We start from the raw sequence: 22791 nt of genomic DNA on the forward strand, positions 1-22791 counted from the left end.
CACTGCCAATCCGACGACCACGATGGACACTTCACAGCGGGGTGGGGAGGGTGGGTTAGAGGAGGGGTAAGGGGAGGGGGTTGAGGAAACCGAGAGTGAGGGTACTGCGGTGGGGGGAGACACCCCGGAGTCCCAGGAGGCATGCAGCCAGGAGCTCTTCTCAAGCCAGGAGGAAGGTAGCCAGTCACAGCAGCTGGTACTTGGTGAAGGACAAGCAGAGGAGCAGGTTCCTGGTAAGCAGCTTTTAGTTTCAGGATGCAAATGTTTCGGAAGGGGGTGGGGGTTGGGCTGCATGCATGCCTAGATGTGGAATAGCCCATTGATGTGGTCTATCACGTCGCGGTAATCGGCCTCGGTAATCTCTTCAAAAGTTTCTGCCAGAGCGTGGGTAATACACTTGCGCAAGTTTATAGGGAGAGTCACTGTGGTCCTTGTCCCAGTCAGGCTAACGCGTCCGTGCCACTGTGCCGCGAGGGGTGGGGGGACCATTGCTGCACACAGGCAAGCTGCAAAGGGGCCAGGGCGGAATCCGCATTGCGGTAGAAGACCCTCCTGCTCTTCCCAGGTCACCCGCAGCAGCTAGATATCTTCCAGGATTAACTCCTGTGGAAAATGTGGGGAGAGTGTTCAGTGTAGGTGCCCCCTGCAGCATTTTGCTCTCCCCAACACACAGAAACCCCTGCACATCCCTGAAGCAATCAATACTCACCATTTCCTGCCTCCTGTGGGCTAGGTGCGCTCTGTTTGGTATGGGAAAAGTATGCTAAAGTGAAGAATGTAAACTCCTTCGCTATGTGGGAATAACTGTCTGGGTGAGATTATAAACAATGCAGCCTGTGTCCTGTTTTAATTGTTCCCATTTCTGTCTTTCGAACAGTGTCCTTGACTACTGGACTGCCCGCATCATCCATGGGGCAGAGGCTACAGAACCTCAGGAAAAAGCCGCGATAAAGCAAAGAAGACATGCTTAAAGCAGTTATGGATCACTCTGCCAGAGAGAATAAAAAACTGCAGGACTGGAGACAAAGGGAAAGCAGGCTCCGCCAGAGAAATGCAGAGGCTAAGAAGAAAAGCACAAAGCAGCTGATAAGCATCCTGGCGCGCCAAGCGGACTCTATCCAGGCGCTCGTAGCCATGCAGGCAGAGCACTACCGTGCCGGCCCCTCCCCATCCCAAAGCTCTTTCCCTTGTGCCCCAATGTCAGCTCCAAACCCCTTTCCCCAGCATCCAGGTTCTTACCGCCACCAGCTGCCCCCAACACCTGTACGTTCACCAACCAGCCCTGAGAACTACGACCCTTACCCTCTGCACTCAACCCCCATCACCGTGCAGTATTTTCATCCTGAAGTGCAGCAGTCATTGCAAAGCATTCCAGACAGGACATATACAAACCTGTGACTGTACAGTTCACCACCCTAACCCCCCTGCCCTTTTAGGTTCCCAAAATGTTGTGTGTCTGTCAAGAAAGTTATTTTCTTTTCATTAAATGAATTCTTGTCTTTGAAAACAATCTTTATTATTGCAGAAAGTGAAAGATACCATAGCCCAGGAAAGAAGCATGCACTGCAAATCATTTTAGGAAAAACAGATTCCTACTATTGTAACCACTGCACTTCACTCTCGTGCAAGGCACCAAACATTACTGTTGGTTTTCAACCTCAAATTCCTCCCTCAAGGCATCCCTAATCCTTGTAGCCCTGTGCTGGGCCTCTCTAGTAGTCCTGCTCTCTGGTTGTGCAAATTCAGCCTCCAGGTGTTGAACCTCGGAGGTCCATTCCTGACTGAATGTTTCACCCTTCCCTTCACAAATATTATGGAGGGTACAGCACGCGGATATAACTGCAGGGATGCTGCTTTCCCCCAAGTCTAGCTTCCCATACAGAGACCTCCAGCGCCCTTTTAAACGGCCAAAAGCACACTCCACAGTCATTCAGCACTGGCTCAGCCTGTAGTTGAACCGGTCCTTGCTCCTGTCAAGCTTCCCTGTGTACGGTTTCATGAGCCAAGGCATTAACGGGTAAGCGGCGTCTCCAAGGATCACAACGGGCATTTCGACGTCCCTGTAATAACCTTAGTCCCAGATTTGGACCTTAGCGTCCAAAATATGGGGGTTAGCATGAAAACCTCCAAGCTTAGTTACCAGCTTGGACCTGGTACCTGCTGCCACCACCCAAAAAATTAGAGTGTTTTGGGGCACTCTGCTCCCTCTGAAAAACCTTCCCTGGGGACCCCAAGACCCAAATCCCTTGAGTCTCACAACCAAGGGAAATAATCCTTTTTCCCTTCCCCCCTCCAGGTGCTCCTGGAGAGATACACAGACACAAGCTCTGTGAAACTACACAGAGTGAATCTCCCTCTCTGTTCCCAATCCTGGAAACAAAAAGTACTTTCCTATTCCCCCAGAGGGAATGCAACATCAGGCTAGCAATCCAACACACAGATCTCCCCTGATTTCTTCCTCCCACCAATTCCCTGGTGAGTACAGACTCAATTTCCCTGAAGTAAAGAAAAACTCCAACAGGTTTTAAAAGAAAGCTTTATATAAAAAGAAAGAAAAATAAGTACAAATGTTCTCTCTGTATTAAGATGACACAATACAGGGCAATTTGCTTAAAAGAATATTGAATAAACAGCCTTATTCCAAAAGAATACAAATCAAAGCACTCCAGCACTTATATTCATGCAAATACCAAAGAAAAGAAACCATAGAACTTACTATCTGATCTCTTTGTCCTTACACTTAGAAACAGAAGACTAGAAAGTAGAACTACTTCTCCAAAGCTCAGAGCAAGCAGGCAGCCAGAAAACAAAGACAAAAACACTCAGTTCCCTCCACCCAAAGTTGAAAAAATCCGGTTTCCTGATTGGTCCTCTGGTCAGGTGCTTCAGGTGAAAGAGACATTAACCCTTAGCTATCTGTTTATGACACGCCCCCCAAATTGCAGACAGTGGGGAAGCTCACTGGCGGCGATTTCCTTCTAGAACTTGAAAATAAACAGATTAATACAACACATACACCTTTACATATACTCCTAAGTATATAACTAACAGACTTCTACATTTTAAGAACACTTTTTAACTACTGAATTATGGGAAACTCTCACGGGAGAGTGCATCAGCAACTTTATTAGAAGCTCCTGTGATGTGTTGAATTTCAAAATCAAAATCTTGGAGAGCTAAACTCCAACGAAGAAGTTTCTTGTTGTTCCCCTTGGCAGTATGAAGCCACTTTAGTGCAGCATGGTCAGTTTGTAGTTGGAACCGCCGTCCCCAAACATATGGGCGTAGCTTTTCCAGGGCGTACACAATGGCATAGCATTCCTTTTCACTGACTGACCAGTGACTTTCCCTCTCAGACAGTTTCTTACTGAGAAACACGACAGGATGGAAGTTGTGATCTGTTGCTTCCTGCATGAGCACTGCTCCTATACCACTCTCAGATGCATCTGTGGTTACTAGGAATGGCTTGTCAAAGTCCGGGGCCCTGAGCACAGGGTCAGACATGAGCGTTGCCTTAAGTTGGGTAAAGGCCTTTTGACACTCATCAGTCCACTTAACTGCATTTGGCTGGGTCTTTTTGGTCAGGTCGGTCAGTGGGGCAGCGATTTGGCTGTAGTGGGGTACAAATCGCCTGTAGTATCCGGCCAAGCCTAAGAAGGATTGGACCTGTTTCTTTGACCTTGGGACAGGCCACTTTTGGATAGCATCCACCTTGGCCTGTAGGGGGTTTATGGTTCCTCGACCCACCTGGTGCCCCAGGTAAGTCACTCTGTTTTGGCCTATTTGACACTTTTTGGCCTTAACAGTTAGTCCTGCCTGCCTGATGCGCTCAAAGACCTTTTCCAGGTGTAGTAGGTGTTCGGGCCAGGAGTCTGAAAAAATGGCCACATCATCGAGGTAGGCAACTGCAAATTCTCCCAGTCCAGCTAGTAGACCATCTACCAGCCTCTGGAAGGTTGCGGGTACATTTCGAAGGCCGAAAGGAAGGACATTGAATTCATACACCCCCGCATGGGTGACGAATGCTGACCTCTCCTTGGCAGGTTCATCTAGCGGTACTTGCCAGTACCCCTTGGTTAAGTCTATTGTAGAGATGAACTGGGCACGTCCCAACTTCTCCAATAGCTCATCGGTACGTGGCATTGGATAGTTGTCCGGACGAGTTACAGCATTTAGCTTACGGTAGTCCACGCAAAAGCGTATTTCCCCATCTGGTTTGGGTACCAGAACCACTGGAGATGCCCATGCACTGGTAGATGAGCGGATTATACCCATCTGTAGCATGTTCTGGATCTCCCGTTCTATAGCGGCTTGGGCATGAGGAGACACTCGGTAGGGTGGGGTTCTGATTGGGTGAGCATTACCTGTATCAATGGAGTGGTATGCCCGTTCAGTCCGTCCTGGGGTGGCTGAGAACAATGGGGCGAAGCTAGTGCACAGCTCCTTGATTTGTTGCCGCTGCAGACGTTCCAGAGTGGTTGAGAGGTTCACCTCTTCCACGCCACCGTCTTTTTTCCCGTCGTAGTAGACACCGTCAGGCCACTCAGCATCCTCTCCCTGGACTGTAAACTGACAAACCTGTAAGTCTCTGGAATAGAAAGGCTTGAGAGAATTAACATGGTACACTTTAGGCTTTAGTGAGGAATTGGGAAATGCTATGAGGTAGTTTACAGCTCCCAGGCGCTCTTGGACCGTGAATGGCCCTTCCCATGATGCTTCCATCTTATGGGCCTGTTGCGCCTTCAAGACCATAACCTGGTCTCCTACCTTGAAGGACCGATCTCTGGCATGTCTGTCATACCAGGCCTTTTGCTCTTCTTGAGCATCCTTTAGGTTCTCTTTAGCAAGGGCTAAAGATTGTCGGAGGGTGCTTTGTAGGTTGCTTACAAAGTCCAGAATGTTAGTTCCTGGAGAAGGCGTAAACCCCTCCCATTGCTGTTTCACCAACTGTAATGGCCCCTTAACCTCGTGACCATACACAAGTTCAAATGGTGAAAACCCTAAACTGGGATGTGGTACAGCCCTGTAGGCAAACAGCAACTGCTGCAACACTAGGTCCCAATTATTGGAGAATTCGTTGATGAATTTTCGTATCATGGCCCCCAAAGTTCCATTGAACCTTTCCACCAGGCCATTGGTTTGATGGTGGTATGGGGTGGCAACCAAGTGATTCACCCCATGAGTTTCCCACAGTTTTTCCATGGTCCCGGCCAGGAAATTAGACCCTGAATCTGTAAGGATGTCGCAGGGCCAACCTACCCTGGCAAAGATGTCTGTTAGGGCCAGGCACACAGTGTTAGCCCTGGTGTTGCCTAGAGCGACTGCTTCTGGCCATCGGGTAGCAAAGTCCACTAAAGTCAGTACGTACTGCTTTCCTCTGGGTGTCTTTTTTGGGAAAGGACCCAGAATATCCACAGCTACTCGCTGAAATGGGACCTCAATTATGGGGAGTGGCTGGAGAGGGGCCTTGACCTGGTCTTGAGGCTTACCCACTCTTTGGCATACCTCACAAGACCGGACATACTTGGCAACGTCCTTGCCCATCCCCTCCCAGTGGAAGGACTTCCCCAACCGGTCCTTGGTTCTGTTCACCCCAGCATGGCCACTGGGATGATCATGGGCTAAGCTTAAGAGCTTCCCCCGGTACTTAGTTGGAACCACCAACTGTTTTTGCGGCTGCCATTCTTCCCGGTGTCCACCAGAAAGAATTTCCTTGTATAAAAGTCCTTGGTCTATAACAAACCGGGATCGATTAGAAGAGCTGAGAGGCGGTGGGGTGCTCCGTGCCGCCGCCCAAGCTTTCTGAAGGCTGTCATCCGCTTCCTGCTCAGCCTGGAACTGTTCCCTTGAGGCTGGGGTCACCAGTTCTTCCTCAGACTGTGGACTTGGGCTTGGTCCCTCTGGAAGCGATGTAGGTGATGGGGTTGTTTCCGTTGCTGGTGAACCGCTCTCCGCTGGTGCACCTGAGGGTATTTCAGGCTCTGGCTGAGCCTTTTGGGTATGGCTGTCTGTTGCTTCTGCCAGTTCTGGCTCGCTGGCGCCCTCTGGCGTTGAGTTTGAAGATGGGGTTGCACTTGCTGGTGCTGGTTGCTGTTCCAGTTCCGGGCCTGGGACTGGAGATGCTGTGGCTGTTTCAGTGGTAGGCATGGAATCTGGGTCCACTACCTCTGTCTGGGTCTCTGGTAACACAGACGGGGCCTCTGTGGACGGTTCAGGAACAGGAATGGGTCTGGAAGCTTGCCTGGTTTGGCTACGTGTAACCATTCCCACTCTCTTGGCCCGCCTCACCTGGTTGGCCAAGTCTTCCCTCAGTAGCATGGGGATAGGATAATTGTCATAGACTGCAAAAGTCCACATTCCTGACCAGCCTTTGTACTGGACAGGCAGTTGAGCTGTAGGCAAGTCTACAGCTTGTGACATGAAGGGGTAAATTGTAACTTTGGCCTTTGGGTTGATGAATTTGGGGTCAACGAAGGATTGGTGGATAGCTGACACTTGTGCCCCCGTGTCTCTCCACGCAGTAACCTTCTTTCCGCCCACTCTCAAATTTTCCCTTCGCTCCAAGGGTATTTGAGAGGCATCCGGGCCTGGGGATCTTTGGTGTGATGGTGGTGTAATGAATTGCACTCGCATGGTGTTCTTGGGACAGTTGGCCTTGATATGTCCCAGTTCATTACACTTAAAGCATCTTCCATCTGATGGGTCACTGGGCCGAGGTGAGTTACTGGAGACTGGTGAGGTTGAAGGGTAGGGTATCTGTGGCTTTACTTGGGTGGTATGTGGGGTCTTTGGCTGTCCTCGGTTGTAGGGTTTATGGTCTGTGTGCCCCCTGGGGTAATCGTTCCCCTTGACAGTAGCTTTCTTGCTTTCTGCCAGTTCCATCCATTTGGCTCCAATCTCCCCCGCCTCAGCGATATTCTTGGGGTTTCCATCTTGTATGTACCGTGTGATGTCTTCAGGAACACCATCCAAGAACTGCTCCATTTGTATGAGGAGGTTCAGTTCTTCCAAGGTTTGAATGTTGTTTCCTGTTAGCCAGGCCTCATAGTTTTTTGCAATGTAGTAGGCGTGTTTGGGAAATGACACCTCTGGTTTCCACTTTTGGGTTCTGAAGCGCCGACGGGCATGATCTGGGGTTATCCCCATCCTGTATCTGGCCTTGGTTAGAAAAAGTTTATAGTCATTCATTTGGTGCTTAGGCATTTCAGCTGCCACCTCTGCTAAAGGTCCACTGAGCTGTGACCTCAATTCTACCATGTACTGGTCTTCGGGAATGCTGTACCCAAGACAGGCTCTTTCAAAATTTTCCAAGAAGGCCTCGGTGTCATCACCTGCCTTGTAGGTGGGAAATTTCCTGTGCTGTGGAGCAATAATGGGCGCCGGGTTGTTAGGGTTGGCTGGCACATGCAGCCCAGCTTTTGCCAACTCCAGTTCATGTTTTCTCTGTTTTTCCTTCTCTTCATTCTCTTTTTGTTGTTTTTCCATTTCTTTTTGTTGTTTTTCCATTTCTTTTTGGTGTTTTTCCATTTCTCGGCGGTGGGCCAACTCTTCTTCTGCTTGTTTCCTTCGGTAGGCCACCTCTTCTTCTTCTAGTTTTCTTTTGTGTGCTGCCTCTTGGGCTGCTTGTTCTCTTTGGAAGGCTGCCTCTTTGATCTGTTCTTCTCTTTCTTTCATCTCCATCTCTTTTTGTTTTATTTGCAGCTGTCGCCTGTGTTCAGCTTCTTTGATTTGCTCTTCGGCGTCAATTTTTGCCTTAGAAGTCATGATTCCTGTTTTCTTGTGTTGGGGTGCCCTCCGGTGTTTATCTTCTGCACTGCAGGTTCTCTGTTGCCTCCTGAAGTCTGCCTAGCAACAGTGCCTTTAGCTAATTTTCCTTTTCTCTCTCTAGCTAATGTTCAATGAAGGGAAACCAGAAAAACCACTTTATTTGCATGCCTATAAGTGCTGGTACTTGACTCCTAATGGGAGGGCTATTGCATGACAAAAGACCCTTAACATGCAAGCCACAAACTGCGAGAGAGAGCAGAAAAAAAAATTCTCTCTGGTTCCCTTTTAAAACCAACTGCTTCTCTCTGCTAAAAAGCCCTTAGCAGAGAAAAGAAAAATATAATATTTCTACTGGCTTCTGGATTCTGTCTCCCACCAGCTGCCACTCATGTAATAACCTTAGTCCCAGATTTGGACCTTAGCGTCCAAAATATGGGGGTTAGCATGAAAACCTCCAAGCTTAGTTACCAGCTTGGACCTGGTACCTGCTGCCACCACCCAAAAAATTAGAGTGTTTTGGGGCACTCTGCTCCCTCTGAAAAACCTTCCCTGGGGACCCCAAGACCCAAATCCCTTGAGTCTCACAACCAAGGGAAATAATCCTTTTTCCCTTCCCCCCTCCAGGTGCTCCTGGAGAGATACACAGACACAAGCTCTGTGAAACTACACAGAGTGAATCTCCCTCTCTGTTCCCAATCCTGGAAACAAAAAGTACTTTCCTATTCCCCCAGAGGGAATGCAACATCAGGCTAGCAATCCAACACACAGATCTCCCCTGATTTCTTCCTCCCACCAATTCCCTGGTGAGTACAGACTCAATTTCCCTGAAGTAAAGAAAAACTCCAACAGGTTTTAAAAGAAAGCTTTATATAAAAAGAAAGAAAAATAAGTACAAATGTTCTCTCTGTATTAAGATGACACAATACAGGGCAATTTGCTTAAAAGAATATTGAATAAACAGCCTTATTCCAAAAGAATACAAATCAAAGCACTCCAGCACTTATATTCATGCAAATACCAAAGAAAAGAAACCATAGAACTTACTATCTGATCTCTTTGTCCTTACACTTAGAAACAGAAGACTAGAAAGTAGAACTACTTCTCCAAAGCTCAGAGCAAGCAGGCAGCCAGAAAACAAAGACAAAAACACTCAGTTCCCTCCACCCAAAGTTGAAAAAATCCGGTTTCCTGATTGGTCCTCTGGTCAGGTGCTTCAGGTGAAAGAGACATTAACCCTTAGCTATCTGTTTATGACAGTCCCGTACTGTGATCTTCTGGTCTGGGAAAAAAGTCCCTGCCTGCATCTTCCTGAACAGGCCACTGTTCCGAAAGATGCGTGCATCATGCACCCGTCCAGGCCAGCCTCTGTTAATGTCAATGAAACGCCCATGGTGATCCACAAGCGCCTGGAGAACCATAGAGAAATACCACTTCCGATTAATGTACTCGAATGCCAGGTGGGGTGGTGCCAGAATAGGAATATGCGTCCCATCTATCGCATCTCCACAGTTAGGGAAACCCATTTGTGCAAAGCCATCCAGAATGTCCTGCACGTTCCCCAGAGTCACAGTTCTTCTTAGCAGGTTGCGATTAATGGCCATGCAAACTTGCATCAACACGATTCCAATGGTCGACTTTCCCACTCCAAACTGGTTCGCGACCGATCGGTAGCTGTCTGGAGTTGCCAGCTTCCAGACTGCAATAGCCACCCGCTTCTCCACCGGCAGGGCAGCTCTCAATCTCATGTCCTTGCGCCGCAGGGTGGGGGCGAGCTCCTCACACAGTCCCATGAAAGTGGCTTTTCTCATCCGAAAGTTCTGCAGCCACTGCTTGTCATCCCAGACTTCCAGGACAATGTGATCCCACCACTCAGTGCTTGTTTCCCGAGCCAAAAAGCGGTGTTCCATGGTGCTGAGCATTTCCGTGAATGCCACAAGCAATTTAGTGTCACACGCGTCAGGTGACGCGAAATCACCGTCGGACTCCTCACTGTCACTTTGGAGCTGAAGGAATAGCTCAACTGCCAAATGTGATGTGCTGGTGACACTCATCAGCAAAGTCCTCAGCAGCTCGGGCTCCATTTCCCACAGAAATCGCGCTGCACAGAGACTCACAATGGCGCCAAACGTAGACGGAAAAACTGTGACTGCTGGGATGTGAAGCGATGCACCATGGGGCGTTGCGACAGGAAGCGGAATGACCCGCACCCTTCCGTCCCCTTCCCACAACCCACGGTGCCAAAATGGGACGAGGTGCTGTGTGGGATAGCAGCCCGCAATGCACCACTCCCAACAGCACTGGAAATGCTGCAGATGTGGCCACATTGCAGCGCTGGTAGCTGTCAGTGTGGCCACACTGCAGCGCTGTCCCTGCACAGCTGTAACTCCCAGCACTGCACACCTGCAAGTGTCACCATGGCCTCAGGGGTGTGAAAAAAAAACCCCTGAGCTCTGCAAGATACAGCGCTGTAAAGTGTCAGAGTAATCAGTGCCACAGCGCTGCAAGCTAATCCCCATGGGGAGGTGGAGTACATGCAGTGCTGGGAGAGCTCTCTCCCAGCACTGGCGCTGCGACCACACTCACGCTTCAAAGCGCTGTCGCGGCAGCGCTCCCGTGGCAGCGCTTTGAAGTTTCGAGTGTAGCCATACCCAGAGGCAGGGTGATTAAGATAAGAAAAGGCTGGTAATTAAATGAAGGATCTGGAAGTGGTTAGATGAACCTGTCAAACAGAAATCCCTGTGTGGGAATGGGGGTGAGGAGAGAGCCCAGGGGACTCAGAAGAAACACTGCCAAGCCCTCTGAGCCCAGGCTACATTCAGAACAGAGGAAGGTGTAAGGGGCATAGGAGAAAAGAAGGGGCTGAACCCCAGGGCAGGGCTAGCAGTAGCAGTGGCACAGAGAAGTTCCCACGCTACCTGTGGTCCTGATGTGGCCCCATCACCGCAGCATCTGAGCACCTCACAGCACAGCCCCTGGGTGAGGCAGAGCTGGGCTGTTACCCCCATTGCACAGATGGGCACTGAGGCACACCCAGACTAAGAGCCAGACTTTCACAGGTATTTAGGCACCGAGTGGGATTTTCAAACGTTCCTAGAAGGTTCGGTGCTTTGTAAACCCCACTAGGTGCCCAGCTGCATCCTTGGGTGCCTAAAAACCTTTGAAACTCCGTCCCTAAGGCGCTGATCTCAGGTGAGACAGGAAGTCCATGGGGGCAGAGGGGGTTGTGTTTAAGACACTGCTGGAAAGTAACTAGCCTCTAAACAGAAGTGCAAGCTGTGTTGCCAACTCTCATGATAAATATTGTTTTCCTTAAAACCCTGGCACCAAGAGTCCAGTGATATGTGATGATTTCAGCCTTCATTCTTAAAGAACAATGACGCTTCCAGCTCTTGTGTATGGGGATAAAGTTTCAAAATGTGACCTCAGTGCACCTTAAAGGCTCAAAAAGCAGAATGTAAAGGAAACACCACCAAATGTATTATGTTTTTATGCAATCTGATTATTTTAAAGCCAATCTCAGGATTTTTGGTAAGCCTGATTTTTCATTTTTGAAAATTTGGGATTGGCAATAATCTGCAAGTGACTTGAAAGTGTCAGTTTCACTCCTGTTTAAAGTCAGTTTCTAGTCTATTATTTGTAGTGGAGCAACACCCTAGAGCCCCAAGCAGGCGCAGCATAAACTCCCGGGGCCTTCCCCTACTAGGACGTTTCCAAAAGCTAAAGGATCTAGGCCGAGCTCAATGAGCTGCAAAAAAGAGAGAGAAAATCTTCTAGGTTCTTCTACAATCCTTTCCAGAGTTGTATTCAAGAGTTAGTAACAAACTAGGAATACTCAGTAACATTTTAAACCTAACCAGTGTCCTATTAGTGACCTGCCACAAGAGGTCCGAACTTGTTAGTATTAGAGCTGAGTGAGTCTAATATTTATTTAATTTTCTTTCTCTATATAGGAATTAGAATCTATTATCTGACAGCAGCACTGTACCTCTTATTATCTGCAAAAAACCAAGAGTTTTCAGGTGCCCAAGTAGCCTCTGGAATCACAATTAAAGTGCTGCCCTCCTACCCACCGCCTCCGAAATCTGAAATGACACCAGTGTCTGTGCCACCATTTCCTGCCCTGGAATTCAGAAGATCACTCACCGCCGGGCTGTAAAACCAACAGGAGCAAGAGAAGGGAAGGCCGCAGAGCCCCCTGCATCCTGACAGCGAGGGGCAGGCAGAGCGGGCAGCCGTCAGTCCATATAATGGGTGTCCTGACCGAGCAGAGCTTGCTGAGTGGCTGATCCCTGATGGCGCCGAGGGCTGCAGAGAAATGACCCACCTCACAGCTCTGCAACTTCCCCTACGAGACGCTCTTTCCTTTGTGGTAAGTCACGCAGTGAGCTCAAAGCAGCCCAGGGTGCTGGGTTGGGGAAGGTTCCTCTAATTGCTCAGGGCTGAAAGGGTCTGAACAAGACACGGCTCCTGCAATACTGGATGGTTCTGTCTATTGCACCAGAGAGCCTGTCACGCTAGGAATTCTCAGTTACCCGGGTCCCTTGACACGGCTCTGGCAATGGAAAGGCCCTTCAACGGGGCACCCAGTACATTGACACCCACTGTCAGGGCCCTTGGCACAACCAGGGGAGTGTGATGGGGGATTGGCATGAATGAGAATCTGGCCCTGCATCCTGGGGGGGCTGCAATCCCCTCTGAGTAGAGGGTCTGTAGGTTCTCTGCTAGATAGAGGCCTGCGCAAAGGAATTGAAGGTGCCTCCCCATGGCTGGCAGCTCAGTGCTGGGACAGGGACACAAATCAGGATCGGATGTGAGCACGAGGTGCAGAGCATTGTGGGCAAGATGGTGACTGAGCCTGGGCCCCGAGGAAACCCGGCAGTGAGTGTGATGCCACTAACAGGGTTACCCCAGTGATACAAGGATCATGACCCTGTGGAGTGTAGAGGTGGAGACTTTATTTACATGATGGAAAGTTATCCCGCGGAATTCATTGCCACTGGATATTATAGCTCTGTCAAGCTTTTGCAGGATTATAATACAACACACAATCGACCTGTCTGAATAACAAGGACATTCACGGCTCTGCTGGGGAGGAGAGATAGAATGTGGAAGGGACATTAGCTCTTTGGCATGAGGGTATAAACCAGCTTCCTTTTGTGTGTGGGTGAGAAAATTCCTCATGTGGGCAGTTTATTCCAGAATTTCCCAGCAGAGGGAGTGTTTCTCCTTCCACCCCACTGACCTGCAGAGGGACCCTAGTGCAGCAGCTGGGTCTACGCCAGGCCGGAGACCCTGTTTTTAGGGCCAGTCCTGGGTTCACGAGGTAGCTGAATTTCATCTGGGACAAATTCCTCCATATCTCAGCCTGCGCACGGTTCTCCTTGGGCCCAGGCTGCTCCCCATTGACCCTGTGATGCTGCTCTGGTGATACAGACAAATCCAGAGCAAACCGCTTCCTGCCTGGCAGGTTTACAGACTAAGATCTGCAGCAAGGTTGCTTTTGTGGCTGCGAGGGGCCTGGTTCTGTTTGGGATCAAAGGCTTGGGACTGGTGCAAAGGCAGCAACCCGGTGCCAGCTCCCCTCGTCTTTGCACTGGGCAGTGCAACCCTGCAGAGGGAGTTACCTGCACAAAGGCCCTTTGCAGAGGCGGTTGTGGCACTGTTACCGGCGGGGTTCTGGGCTGTGCAGGTGACGGCCAGGTGAGCATCACGGGGGCTGAGAGAGATGTGCAGAATGGACCCATTGGGTACAACAGCGCCCCCTGCTGTGTGAGTCCGGCTGTAGGTTACGTTGTCCCCTCCATCCCTGACGGTGCAGTGCAGGTTGTAGTTACAGGTTTCATTCACATAGGTCACTGAGTCACAGAGGATAGTTGGCTCTGGTACTTGCTCTGCAGCGGGGAGAGAAATAAGGAATGGGCTGGTTTTAGAGTGGTAGCCATGTTAATCTGTATCAGCAAAAACAACAAGGAGTCCTTGTGGCACCTCAGAGACTAACAAATTTATTTGGGCATAAACTTTCATGGGCTAGAATCCACTTCATCAGATGCATGCAGTGGATCTCCTGTCCCTGCTCCAATGGTGCTTTGAAGATCCAGACAGCTCCTTGCACTCAGCTTTTCCCCAGCACAACCAGGCACAGGCTCTTGCTAGCCTCTGCCTGGATCTGCTGGGGGAAGCTGAGTGTAAGGAGCTGTCTGGCTCTTCAAAGCACAACTGGAGCCAGTGTTTTCCCTGGGAATTGAAATGGGGTGTGTGTGTGTGTATTTGGATTTACAGGGTGGCAGGTCAGGGCCGATGAGGAGTGAGACCGTGAGGGTGAAGGGGGGTTGTATAGCACCATAGTGAAAACTGAAAAACTGAAAAATGTTATTAGATTTAACTCATATTTTAGAAGCATCACACAAATTAAAGTTGGCAACTCAAGCCTTCTATGAAGCACGACATCTACATCCTTCTTGGTTTCTTGTTATAATTTTGTACAACTCTGTTAAGCAACTTGTTGAATGCAATGTCTTCATCTTCGGTGGCTTCTGGTGTGTCTGGTACGTCCATTCCTTCAACTGATCTGCTCATTAGTTCATTCACATGATCAGGCAGAAGGCGACTTCTTTCAGAACACAAAATTCTATTCAATGATGAAAAAGAACGCTCAGCTGTAGCTGATGTGACTGGCAGTAGCAAGAGATGAATTCTTACTTCTTTCATCCCAGGAAACAAAACACAAAGATCGGGTCGAGCCACTAGGGATGAGAAAAAAGAAGTTGAAGTCAAATCTTCATTCCTTCGTCGTATGATACTCCACTCTGTGTTCGAATTCTCCATTCTGTCCTGAGCACATGGCAGCCTCGTTGCTGGTAGTGCCTCGCTCCACTCAACTGTCGGTGTTTTATAGGACAGGGATCTGTAAAAGCTACATAGAAGTTGAGTAGAATCTAGAAGTCGATGTTGTCGATTTTTAAGAATCAAGTCTGTGTACTTTTTCAGTTGTTTTAACAAACACTTCTTGTCCTCTTCACTTAAGGCTTCAGTATAAATGCCTTCATTAGTCAACTTCTGGACTGAAGTCTTTGCTTCTTCCAGTAGTTTTTCAATGGATCTCTCTGATTGATCCAAATGTAGCTTCTATTGCTGGACCAAGATGTACTACTGTTGTAGCAGATGCCCGGATGGCATTGTTTAATGACCCAAGTGGTTTCAACAGTAGACTTACAAGAGAGAGGCTGGCAATAATCTTCTCTGAATGTATTAGCAAAAGTAATCCACCCTCCAAAGCCAGTAATAACAGCTGGAGTAATTTTAAGACAACAGCCAAGGATCGCTCATGAGAAATCCAGAGGGTTTTCCCAGGTTAGACTAATTTGGACTTCAGTCCAGTAAAAAGCGACAAAGAGTCCTGTGGCACCTTATAGACTAACAGACGTATTGGAGCATGAGCTTTTGTGGGTGAATACCCACTTCGTCGGATGCATATAGTGGAAATTTCCAGAGGCAGGTATACATATGCAGGCAAGAATCAGTCTAGAGATAAGGAAGTTAATTCAGTCAGGGAGGATGAGGCCCTCTTCTAGCAGTTGAAGTGTGAACACCAAGGGAGGAGAAACTGCTTTTGTAGTTGGCTAGCCATTCACAGTCTTTGTTTAATCCTGAGCTGATGGTGTCAAATTTGCAAATGAACTGAAGCTCAGCAGTTTCTCTTTGAAGTCTGATCCTGAAGTGTTTTTGCTGCAGGATGGCTACCATTAAATCTGCTAGTGTGTGTCCAGGGAGGTTGAAGTGTTCTCCTACTGGTTTTCTTATATTGCCATTTCTAGTATCTGGCTTGTGTCCCTTTATCCTTTTACGTAGGGACTGTCCAGTCTGGCCGATGTACATAGCAGAGGGGCATTGCTAGCATATGATGGCATATATTACATTGGTGGACGTGCAGGTGAATGAACCGGTGATGGTGTGGCTGATCTTGTTAGGTCCTGTGATGGTGTCGCTGGTGTAGATTTGTGGGCAGAGTTGGCATCGAAGTTTGTTGCATGGATTGGTTCCTGAGTTAGAGTTACTATGGTGCGATGTGTGGTTGCTGGTAAGAATATGCTTAAGATTGGCGGGTTGTGTGTGGGCGAGGACTGGCCTGCCTCCCAAGGGCTGTGAAAGCGGGGGATCCTTGTCCAGGATGGCTTGTAGATCACTGATGATGCATTGGAGAGGTTTTAGCTGAGGACTGTAGGTGATGGCCAGTGGAGGTCTGTTGGTTTCTTTCTTGGGCTTGTCTTGCAGCAGGAGGCTTCTTGGTACACGTCTGGCTCTGTTGATTTGTTTCCTTATTTCCTCGTGTGGGTATCGTAGTTTTGAGAATGCTTGGTGGAGATTTTATAGGTGTTGGTCTCTGTCTGAGAGGTTGGAGCAAATGCGGTTGTACCTCAGGGCTTGGCTGTAGACGATGGATCATGTGGTGTGTCTGGGATGGATGCTGGAGGCCTGAAGGTAGGCATAGTGGTTAGTGGGTTTTCAGTATAGGGTGATGTTAACATGACCATCACTTATTTGTACTGTGGTGTCTAGGAAGTGGACCTCCCGTGTAGATTGGTCCAGGCTGAGGTTCATGGTGGGGTGGAAGCTGTTAAAAGAATTCCACCACGATTTCAGAGTCTTCTTCTCATGGGTCCAGATGATGAAGATATCATCAATGTAGCATAGGTAGAGAAGAGAGCTGAGGAAGCATTGTTCCAGGTCAGCCATAAAAATGTTGGCATGTTGTGGGGCCATGCGGGTACCCATAGTGGTGCCACTGGTCTGGAGGTATATATTGTCACTCAATTTGAAATAATTGTGTGTGAGGATAAAGTCACAGAGCTCAGCAACCAGTTGTGCTGTGGCATCATCAGGGATACTGTTCCTGACAGTTTGTATTCCATCTGTGTGTGGGACGTTTGTGTAGAGAGCCTCCACATCCATGGTGGCTAGGATGGTGTTTTCCGGAAGATTACCAATGCATTGTAGTTTTCTCAGGAAATCGGTGGTGTCATGGAGATAGCTGGGAGTGCTGGTGGCATAGGGTCTGAGTAGAAAGTCCACGTATCCGGATAGTTCTTCTGTGAGGGTGCCGATTCCAGAGATGATGGAGGCTCCAGGATTTCGGATCTTGGGTAGTAGATAGAATAATCCCGGTTGGGGCTCTAAGGGTACGTTGATTTGTTCCTGTGTTTGTGTAAGGAGTGTCCTGAGTAGATGGTGCAGTTTCTTAGTGTATTCCTCGGTGGGATCTGACAAAAGTGGCCTGAAGAATTTGGTATTGGAGAGTTGTATGGCAGCCTCCTTTTGGTAGTCAGACCTGTTCATGGTAAACAACAGCACCTCCTTTATCAGCCTCTTTGATTATAGTGTCATGGTTGTTTCTGAGGCTGTGGATGGCACCGCGTTCTGCACGACTTAGGTTATGAGGCAAGCAATGTTGTTTTTCCACAATTTCTGCCTGTGCATGTTGGCAGAAGCATTCTATGTATAGGTCCAGACTGTCATTTTGGTCCTCAGGAGGAGTCCATGTGGAGTTCTGCGTATCATAGAACATCATGGTTGGAAGGGACCTCATGAGGGGTCACCTAGTCCAACCCCCTGCTCAAAGCAGGGCCAATCCCTAGACAGATTTTTACCCTAGTTCCCTAAATGGTCCCCTCAAGGATTGAACTCACAACCCTGGGTTTAGCAGGTCAAGGCTCAAACCACTGAGCTATCCCTCCTCCTGGACATTTCAACCTCCCTGGACACACACTAGCAGATTTAAAGGTAGCCATCCTGCACAAAAAAAACTTCAGGACCATACTGCAAAGAGAAACTAACATGGCTACCCCACTGATACTTCAGTCCCAGTGTATCTTCTATATTTTCCAAGATCTTCAATCTTTTTAAACTCTTGCTGAAAAAAGAATATAATGAAGACATTAAATTTATAGCTTTTAAAATGTCTTTTGAAGAGTCTGCAGCTCATACTAACTAGCTGGAGTAGATGGCTTCTGCAGTGTGTATAGGAGAGATTCAGGGTTACACTTTTCTGAGCAAAGCTTGTACTCTACCGTGTCTTCCAGAGAAGTTTGCAGCTCCGTCAAATGCAGAAGCAGCCATCTGTTTGGGGTGGTTACCTCAAAGTTCTATAAATTCCCCTGATGCCCGTCCCATCTTTGTGCACCCCGTATTGTCAGGGGGAGATGAGGTCACCCCCATTAGATGTGCTCTGTCCAATGGCACCAATTAGGTGTGGCAGAAGGGGATGCTGCATCCCTCCCCCACCCCCGAGTTTCAGACAGGGGATATGCTCCCAGGAGGAGCTCTTCACTGGATTTTGAGTTTTGCAGAGGGGTGTTTCTCTCAGCTTGTGTCCCTGGGGCAGGGAGTCAGTGTTTTGTTTACAAAGAGAGGCAGGGTGATTAAGATAAGAAAAGGCTGGTAATTAAATGAAGAGTCTGGAAGAGGTTAGATGAACCTGTCAAACAGAAATCCCTGTGTGGGGATGGGGCTGAGGAGAAAGCCCAGGGGACTCGGAAGAAACACTGCCAAGCCCTCTGAGCCCAGGCTACATTCAGAACAGAGAAAGGTGTAAGGGGCATAGGAGAAAAGAAGGGGCTGAACCCCAGGGCAGGGCTAGCAGTAGCAGTGGCACAGAGAAATTCTCACGCTACCTGTGGTCCTAATGTGGCCCCATCACCGCAGCATCTGAGCACCTCACAGCACAGCCCCTGGGTGAGGCAGAGCTGGGCTGTTACCCCCATTGCACAGATGGGCACTGAGGCACACCCAGACTAACAGCCAGACTTTCACAGGTATTTAGGCACCGAGTGGGATTTTCAAAAGCGCCTAGAAGGTTCGGTGCTTTGTAAACCCCAGTAGGTGCCCAGCTGCATCCTTGGGTGCCTGAAAACCTTTGAAACTCTGTCCCTAAGGCGCTGATCTCAGGTCAGACAGGAAGTCCATGGGGGATGGGGTGTTGTGTTTAAGACTCTGCTGGAAAGGAACTGGCCTTTAAAGAGAAGTGCAAGCTGTGTTGCCAACTCTCATGAGTTTGTCATGAGTCTCATGATAAATATTGTTTTCCTTAAAACCCTGGCACCTGGAGTCAAGTGATATGTGATTTCAGCCTCATTCTTCCAGTGCACCTTAAAGGCTCAAAAAGCAGAATGTAAAGGAAAAAAAACACCAAATCTATTATTTTTTATACAATCTGATTATTTTAAAGCCAATCTCAGGATTTTTGGTGATCCTGTTTCTTGATTTTTGAACATTTGGACTTGGCAATACTCTGCAAGTGGCTTGAAAGTGTCAGTTTCACTCCTGTTTAAAGTCAGTTTCTAGCCTATTATCTGTAGTGGAGCAACACTCCTAGAGCCCCAGGCAGGTGCACTATAAACTCACGGGGCCTTCCCCTAACAGGACGTTTCCAAAAGCCAAAGGATCTAGTCCAAGCTTCATGAACAGCAAAAAAGAGATAGGAAGTCCTCTAGGTTCTTCTACAAATCCTTTCCAGAGTTGTATTCAAGAGGTAGTAAGAAAGTTGGAATATACAGTAACATTTTAAACCTAATCAGTGTCCCTTAAGTGACTTGCCACAAGAGGTCAGAACATGTTAGTATTAGGGCTGAGTGGGTCTAATATTTAATTTTCTTTCTCTACATAGGAATTAGAAACTATTATCTGACAGCAGCGCTGTGCCTGTGTTATCTGCAAAAATCCAAGGGTTTTCAGGTGCCCAGGTAGCCTCTAGAATCATGGTTAAAGTGCCCCCTCCCATCAGAAATGGTGTCCCTGTCTCTGCCACCATTTCCTGCCCTGGAGTTCAGACAGATCAGTCACCGCCGGGCTGTGAAACCAACAGGAGCAAGAGAAGGGAAGGCCGCAGAGCCCCCTGCATCCTGACAGCGAGGGGCAGGCAGAGTGGGCGGCCGTCAGTCCATATAATGGGTGTCCTGACAGAACAGACTCAGAGCCGGAGCGGGTTGCCCAGCAGGGTCTGGCTAGTGGTCCTGAGCCCTCCTTTTCCTTTCCCGAAGTCCTCCTGTCTCCCAGCCCCAGAGTCCCTGATGGTGCTGAGGGGCTGCAGAGAAATGACCTGCCCCACAGCTCTGCAACTTCCCCTGCGAGATGCTCTTTCCTTTTGTGGTAACCCGCGCGGTAAGCTCAAAGCAGCCCAGGGCGCTGGGTTGGGGAAGGTTCCTCTTACTGGCTTTGCTCAGGGCTGAGAGGGGCAGCAGGCGTGTCTGAAATGGACACGGCTCCTTCTACCTTTGATGGTTCTGTCTATTTCATCGCAGAGCCTGTCACGCTAGGAGTTGTGTTACATACAAGAAATAAAAATGGAAGAGCAGCAGGGAGCCCCCTAACAATATCTGAGCTCACGGTCCTCCACTGCGATACCCACATCTGCCATCTGGTTGGCAGCCCCCCTCCATTATGTAACCTTCCTTCCCTCCCGATGATGGGATAATGCAAATGGAAGCAGACGACTATAAACCAAACGAGGTGTGTTTATTGAGGGGAAACTGAGGTACATAAATGGGAATGGGAAGATGCACAAACATTAACTGAAACTCATTTGCTTTACAGGTGCAGTAGCTCAGTGAATGTGTGGCCTGAAGCCAAGGCCCAGATGAGTCCCACGTGGAGTGGAAGGTGAGTATAACAGACAATATCACCCTTCTCAGGGGCGCTCAGGAGCTCAGGACGAGCAGCCCCTAACTGAGGTAACTGCCAGCCTAGGATGGATTCTCTGGCACCAAACCCCTCAGGGGAGCCCTGTAGAACCCCCGGGTCAATTCGATCCAAACTGGTCCTTGTTCACCACTGGCGCCACCACTGACCATTAAAAAGGGTGGGAAACACTCCAACTCCCTTCCAGTCACATGACCCAATCCTCCATGCTGGGTCACGTAGTGAGGCGGCTGCCCCACTCCTGGAGAACAGGGGTTAAAAGCGGCCAAGCTGGGCTGATTGGGGAAGCTGTGGCCAGCTCAATTAGGGCCCAGCTGGCCCTGATAAGAGGGCTGGAGGCCAGGAGCAGGAGCTTTGCTCTAGCCCTGGAGGGAGAAGGACGAGCTGCCTTAGAGGAGGGTACCTGAACTGGGCAGTGCTGGGGAACAGGACAAGGGAGCTGGGGAGCTCCAGCCTGGTAAAACCCCAGGCTGCAGGCCTTGTTGAAGGCTATGAAAGGTACTGGAGCTGCAGAAATGCAGCCTGGGAATAGGCAAAGGCAGCAGGTCCTACCCCCTTGCCAGTGATGAGTGGCCATTGCAGACTGCAGTCTGCCCCAGGGAGCGGGACCTAGATGACGACTGGCAGTAGCCACTGAAGCGAGGTGGGTGTAGAGGGTTGGGGGTGCCCCTGGGAAGGGAGACCCAGAGTGTGGGGTACTGCGGGGCAGAACCCTGAGGTAAAAGGTACCGGGGTCGGGGAGGGACACAGGGCCAGCGGCGGGCGAGACAGCCGCCGAAGGCTGGAAAGAGTTAATGCCCAAGACGACCAGCAGGAGGCGCTGCGCCAGTGAGTCTTCACTTCCCTACAGGTCACGAAATGGATTTCATACAAGTACAATAAATCATAATGATCTACACAATACAAACAAATGTTAGGAATTTGCCCCTAACAGTGGAGGGCCAGGGTCTCTGGACACTAGGGTCCCTGTTATCTCCAGCCTACAAAGGCCTGAGATCGGGCTTCCAGGGGCCCCACATTCAGGGCAAGGCCCCTTCCCGCTGGCAGTGAGGGATCAAGGGGCTCAGTGCCTGAGTCACTGGGAGCCGAGTGCCTGGCCGTTCCCTAGCCAGAGGCCTGGTCACAGGGATCCAATGACTCCCAGCATGGCCGCAGCGCGGGGCGGGTGCCAGAGCAGCTGCTCAGGCTGGGAGGGAAATCCAGGGCGGGTTCCAGCAGGAGGCACTGAGCATGCGGGAAATGAGGCTGACCGAATCTGGGCCCATGTGGGCATCTCCTGGCCTTCCCTTGCAGGTCTCTCGCTCGATGACCAGTCCCAGCCCCTTCCACTGATGCAATCGGCACGAGCTGCAATGGCCGCAGGTCTGAAGCTGCTGGGGCCATTAGCAGCTGGTGCCAATGTAGCAAATCAGTTCAGCTCAGAGCAGTCCCCCGGCTGGCCAGGTGCAGCAGGCCCACGTCCACCCCAGCTTGACTGTAGCAAAGTGCCCTGGGATCCTTAGACAGGACCGACAGCACTAAATAGCAGAACCTCACCCTCTCCCCACGAAACAGAAATCCTTGATGAGAACACGATAGCTTTAGCAATTGCAAAAAATGCAGCAGTGAAACTACGGAGCTGTGCCAGCATCCCCCGAGCCCGGTGACAGCTGCTGTCTGAGACCTTTCTTCACAGGCTGTACCCAGAGGTAGGAAGCAACATTCACTTCCTTGGGTGAGTCGTACCCTGCAGAGGGTGCTCAGCTCTGTTCTCTGTTTTGTCCTCCGCCCCCACCATCAACATGGAGTGCCCCTGCAGCCAGTCAGTATCTAAAGAACCCATGTAGGCTGGTGCCAAAGATCACCTAGCATTTCCTCTCCAAAGGTTAATGTGGCCATCACCCTGAGAAGCTTGTCTACATGGCGAGTTATTCTGCAATAGCTGTTCCTGATTAACTCCATGTACAGCTGCTCTTATTCCAGAATAAGAGTGTTTTATTCTGGATTATCTTCATCCATTTAGAAAGCGCATTAAACTAAAGTGCTTTAAATTCACACCCTATCTTATTCCAGATGAACTTTCATGTGTAGACAATCCTAAAAAAGAGTGTAATCCTCAACACTCACCAAACGCAGAGACACAGAACTTTGTAACGTCATCATGGCCTGATCCACTGTCAACGTAGAGGAAAAGAGAAGTTGCCGAATGACTCCTTAAAAGGACTAATCAGCAGTGAGAGATCCTCTGAGTGAAAGCGACTCTGCTGGCGAAGCGAGAGTTTGTAAGTGCACCCCCCTCCCTTCCCTCCTTGTGAAGGTTAAAAGTCAAAGTTCCTCTGCCAAGTCCAGTGAGAA

At 49.4% G+C, this 22791-nt stretch overlaps 1 protein-coding gene across 1 annotated transcript in view; it reads right to left on the reverse strand.

The window, feature by feature from the left end:
• LOC127038410 (SLAM family member 5-like) overlaps positions 1-22791 on the reverse strand; it is a 30356-nt gene that overhangs the window by 5664 nt on the left and 1901 nt on the right. The window contains exons 2-3 of the mRNA XM_050931003.1: positions 22564-22610; positions 13392-13658 (exon numbers count right to left, since the gene is read on the reverse strand). Coding sequence (XP_050786960.1) covers positions 13392-13658; positions 22564-22610 — 314 coding nt within the window. The remainder of the gene's footprint in view (positions 1-13391; positions 13659-22563; positions 22611-22791) is intronic.

The sequence above is a fragment of the Gopherus flavomarginatus genome, chromosome 20, assembly GCF_025201925.1.
Source record: "Gopherus flavomarginatus isolate rGopFla2 chromosome 20, rGopFla2.mat.asm, whole genome shotgun sequence".
NCBI lineage: Eukaryota > Metazoa > Chordata > Testudines > Testudinidae > Gopherus > Gopherus flavomarginatus.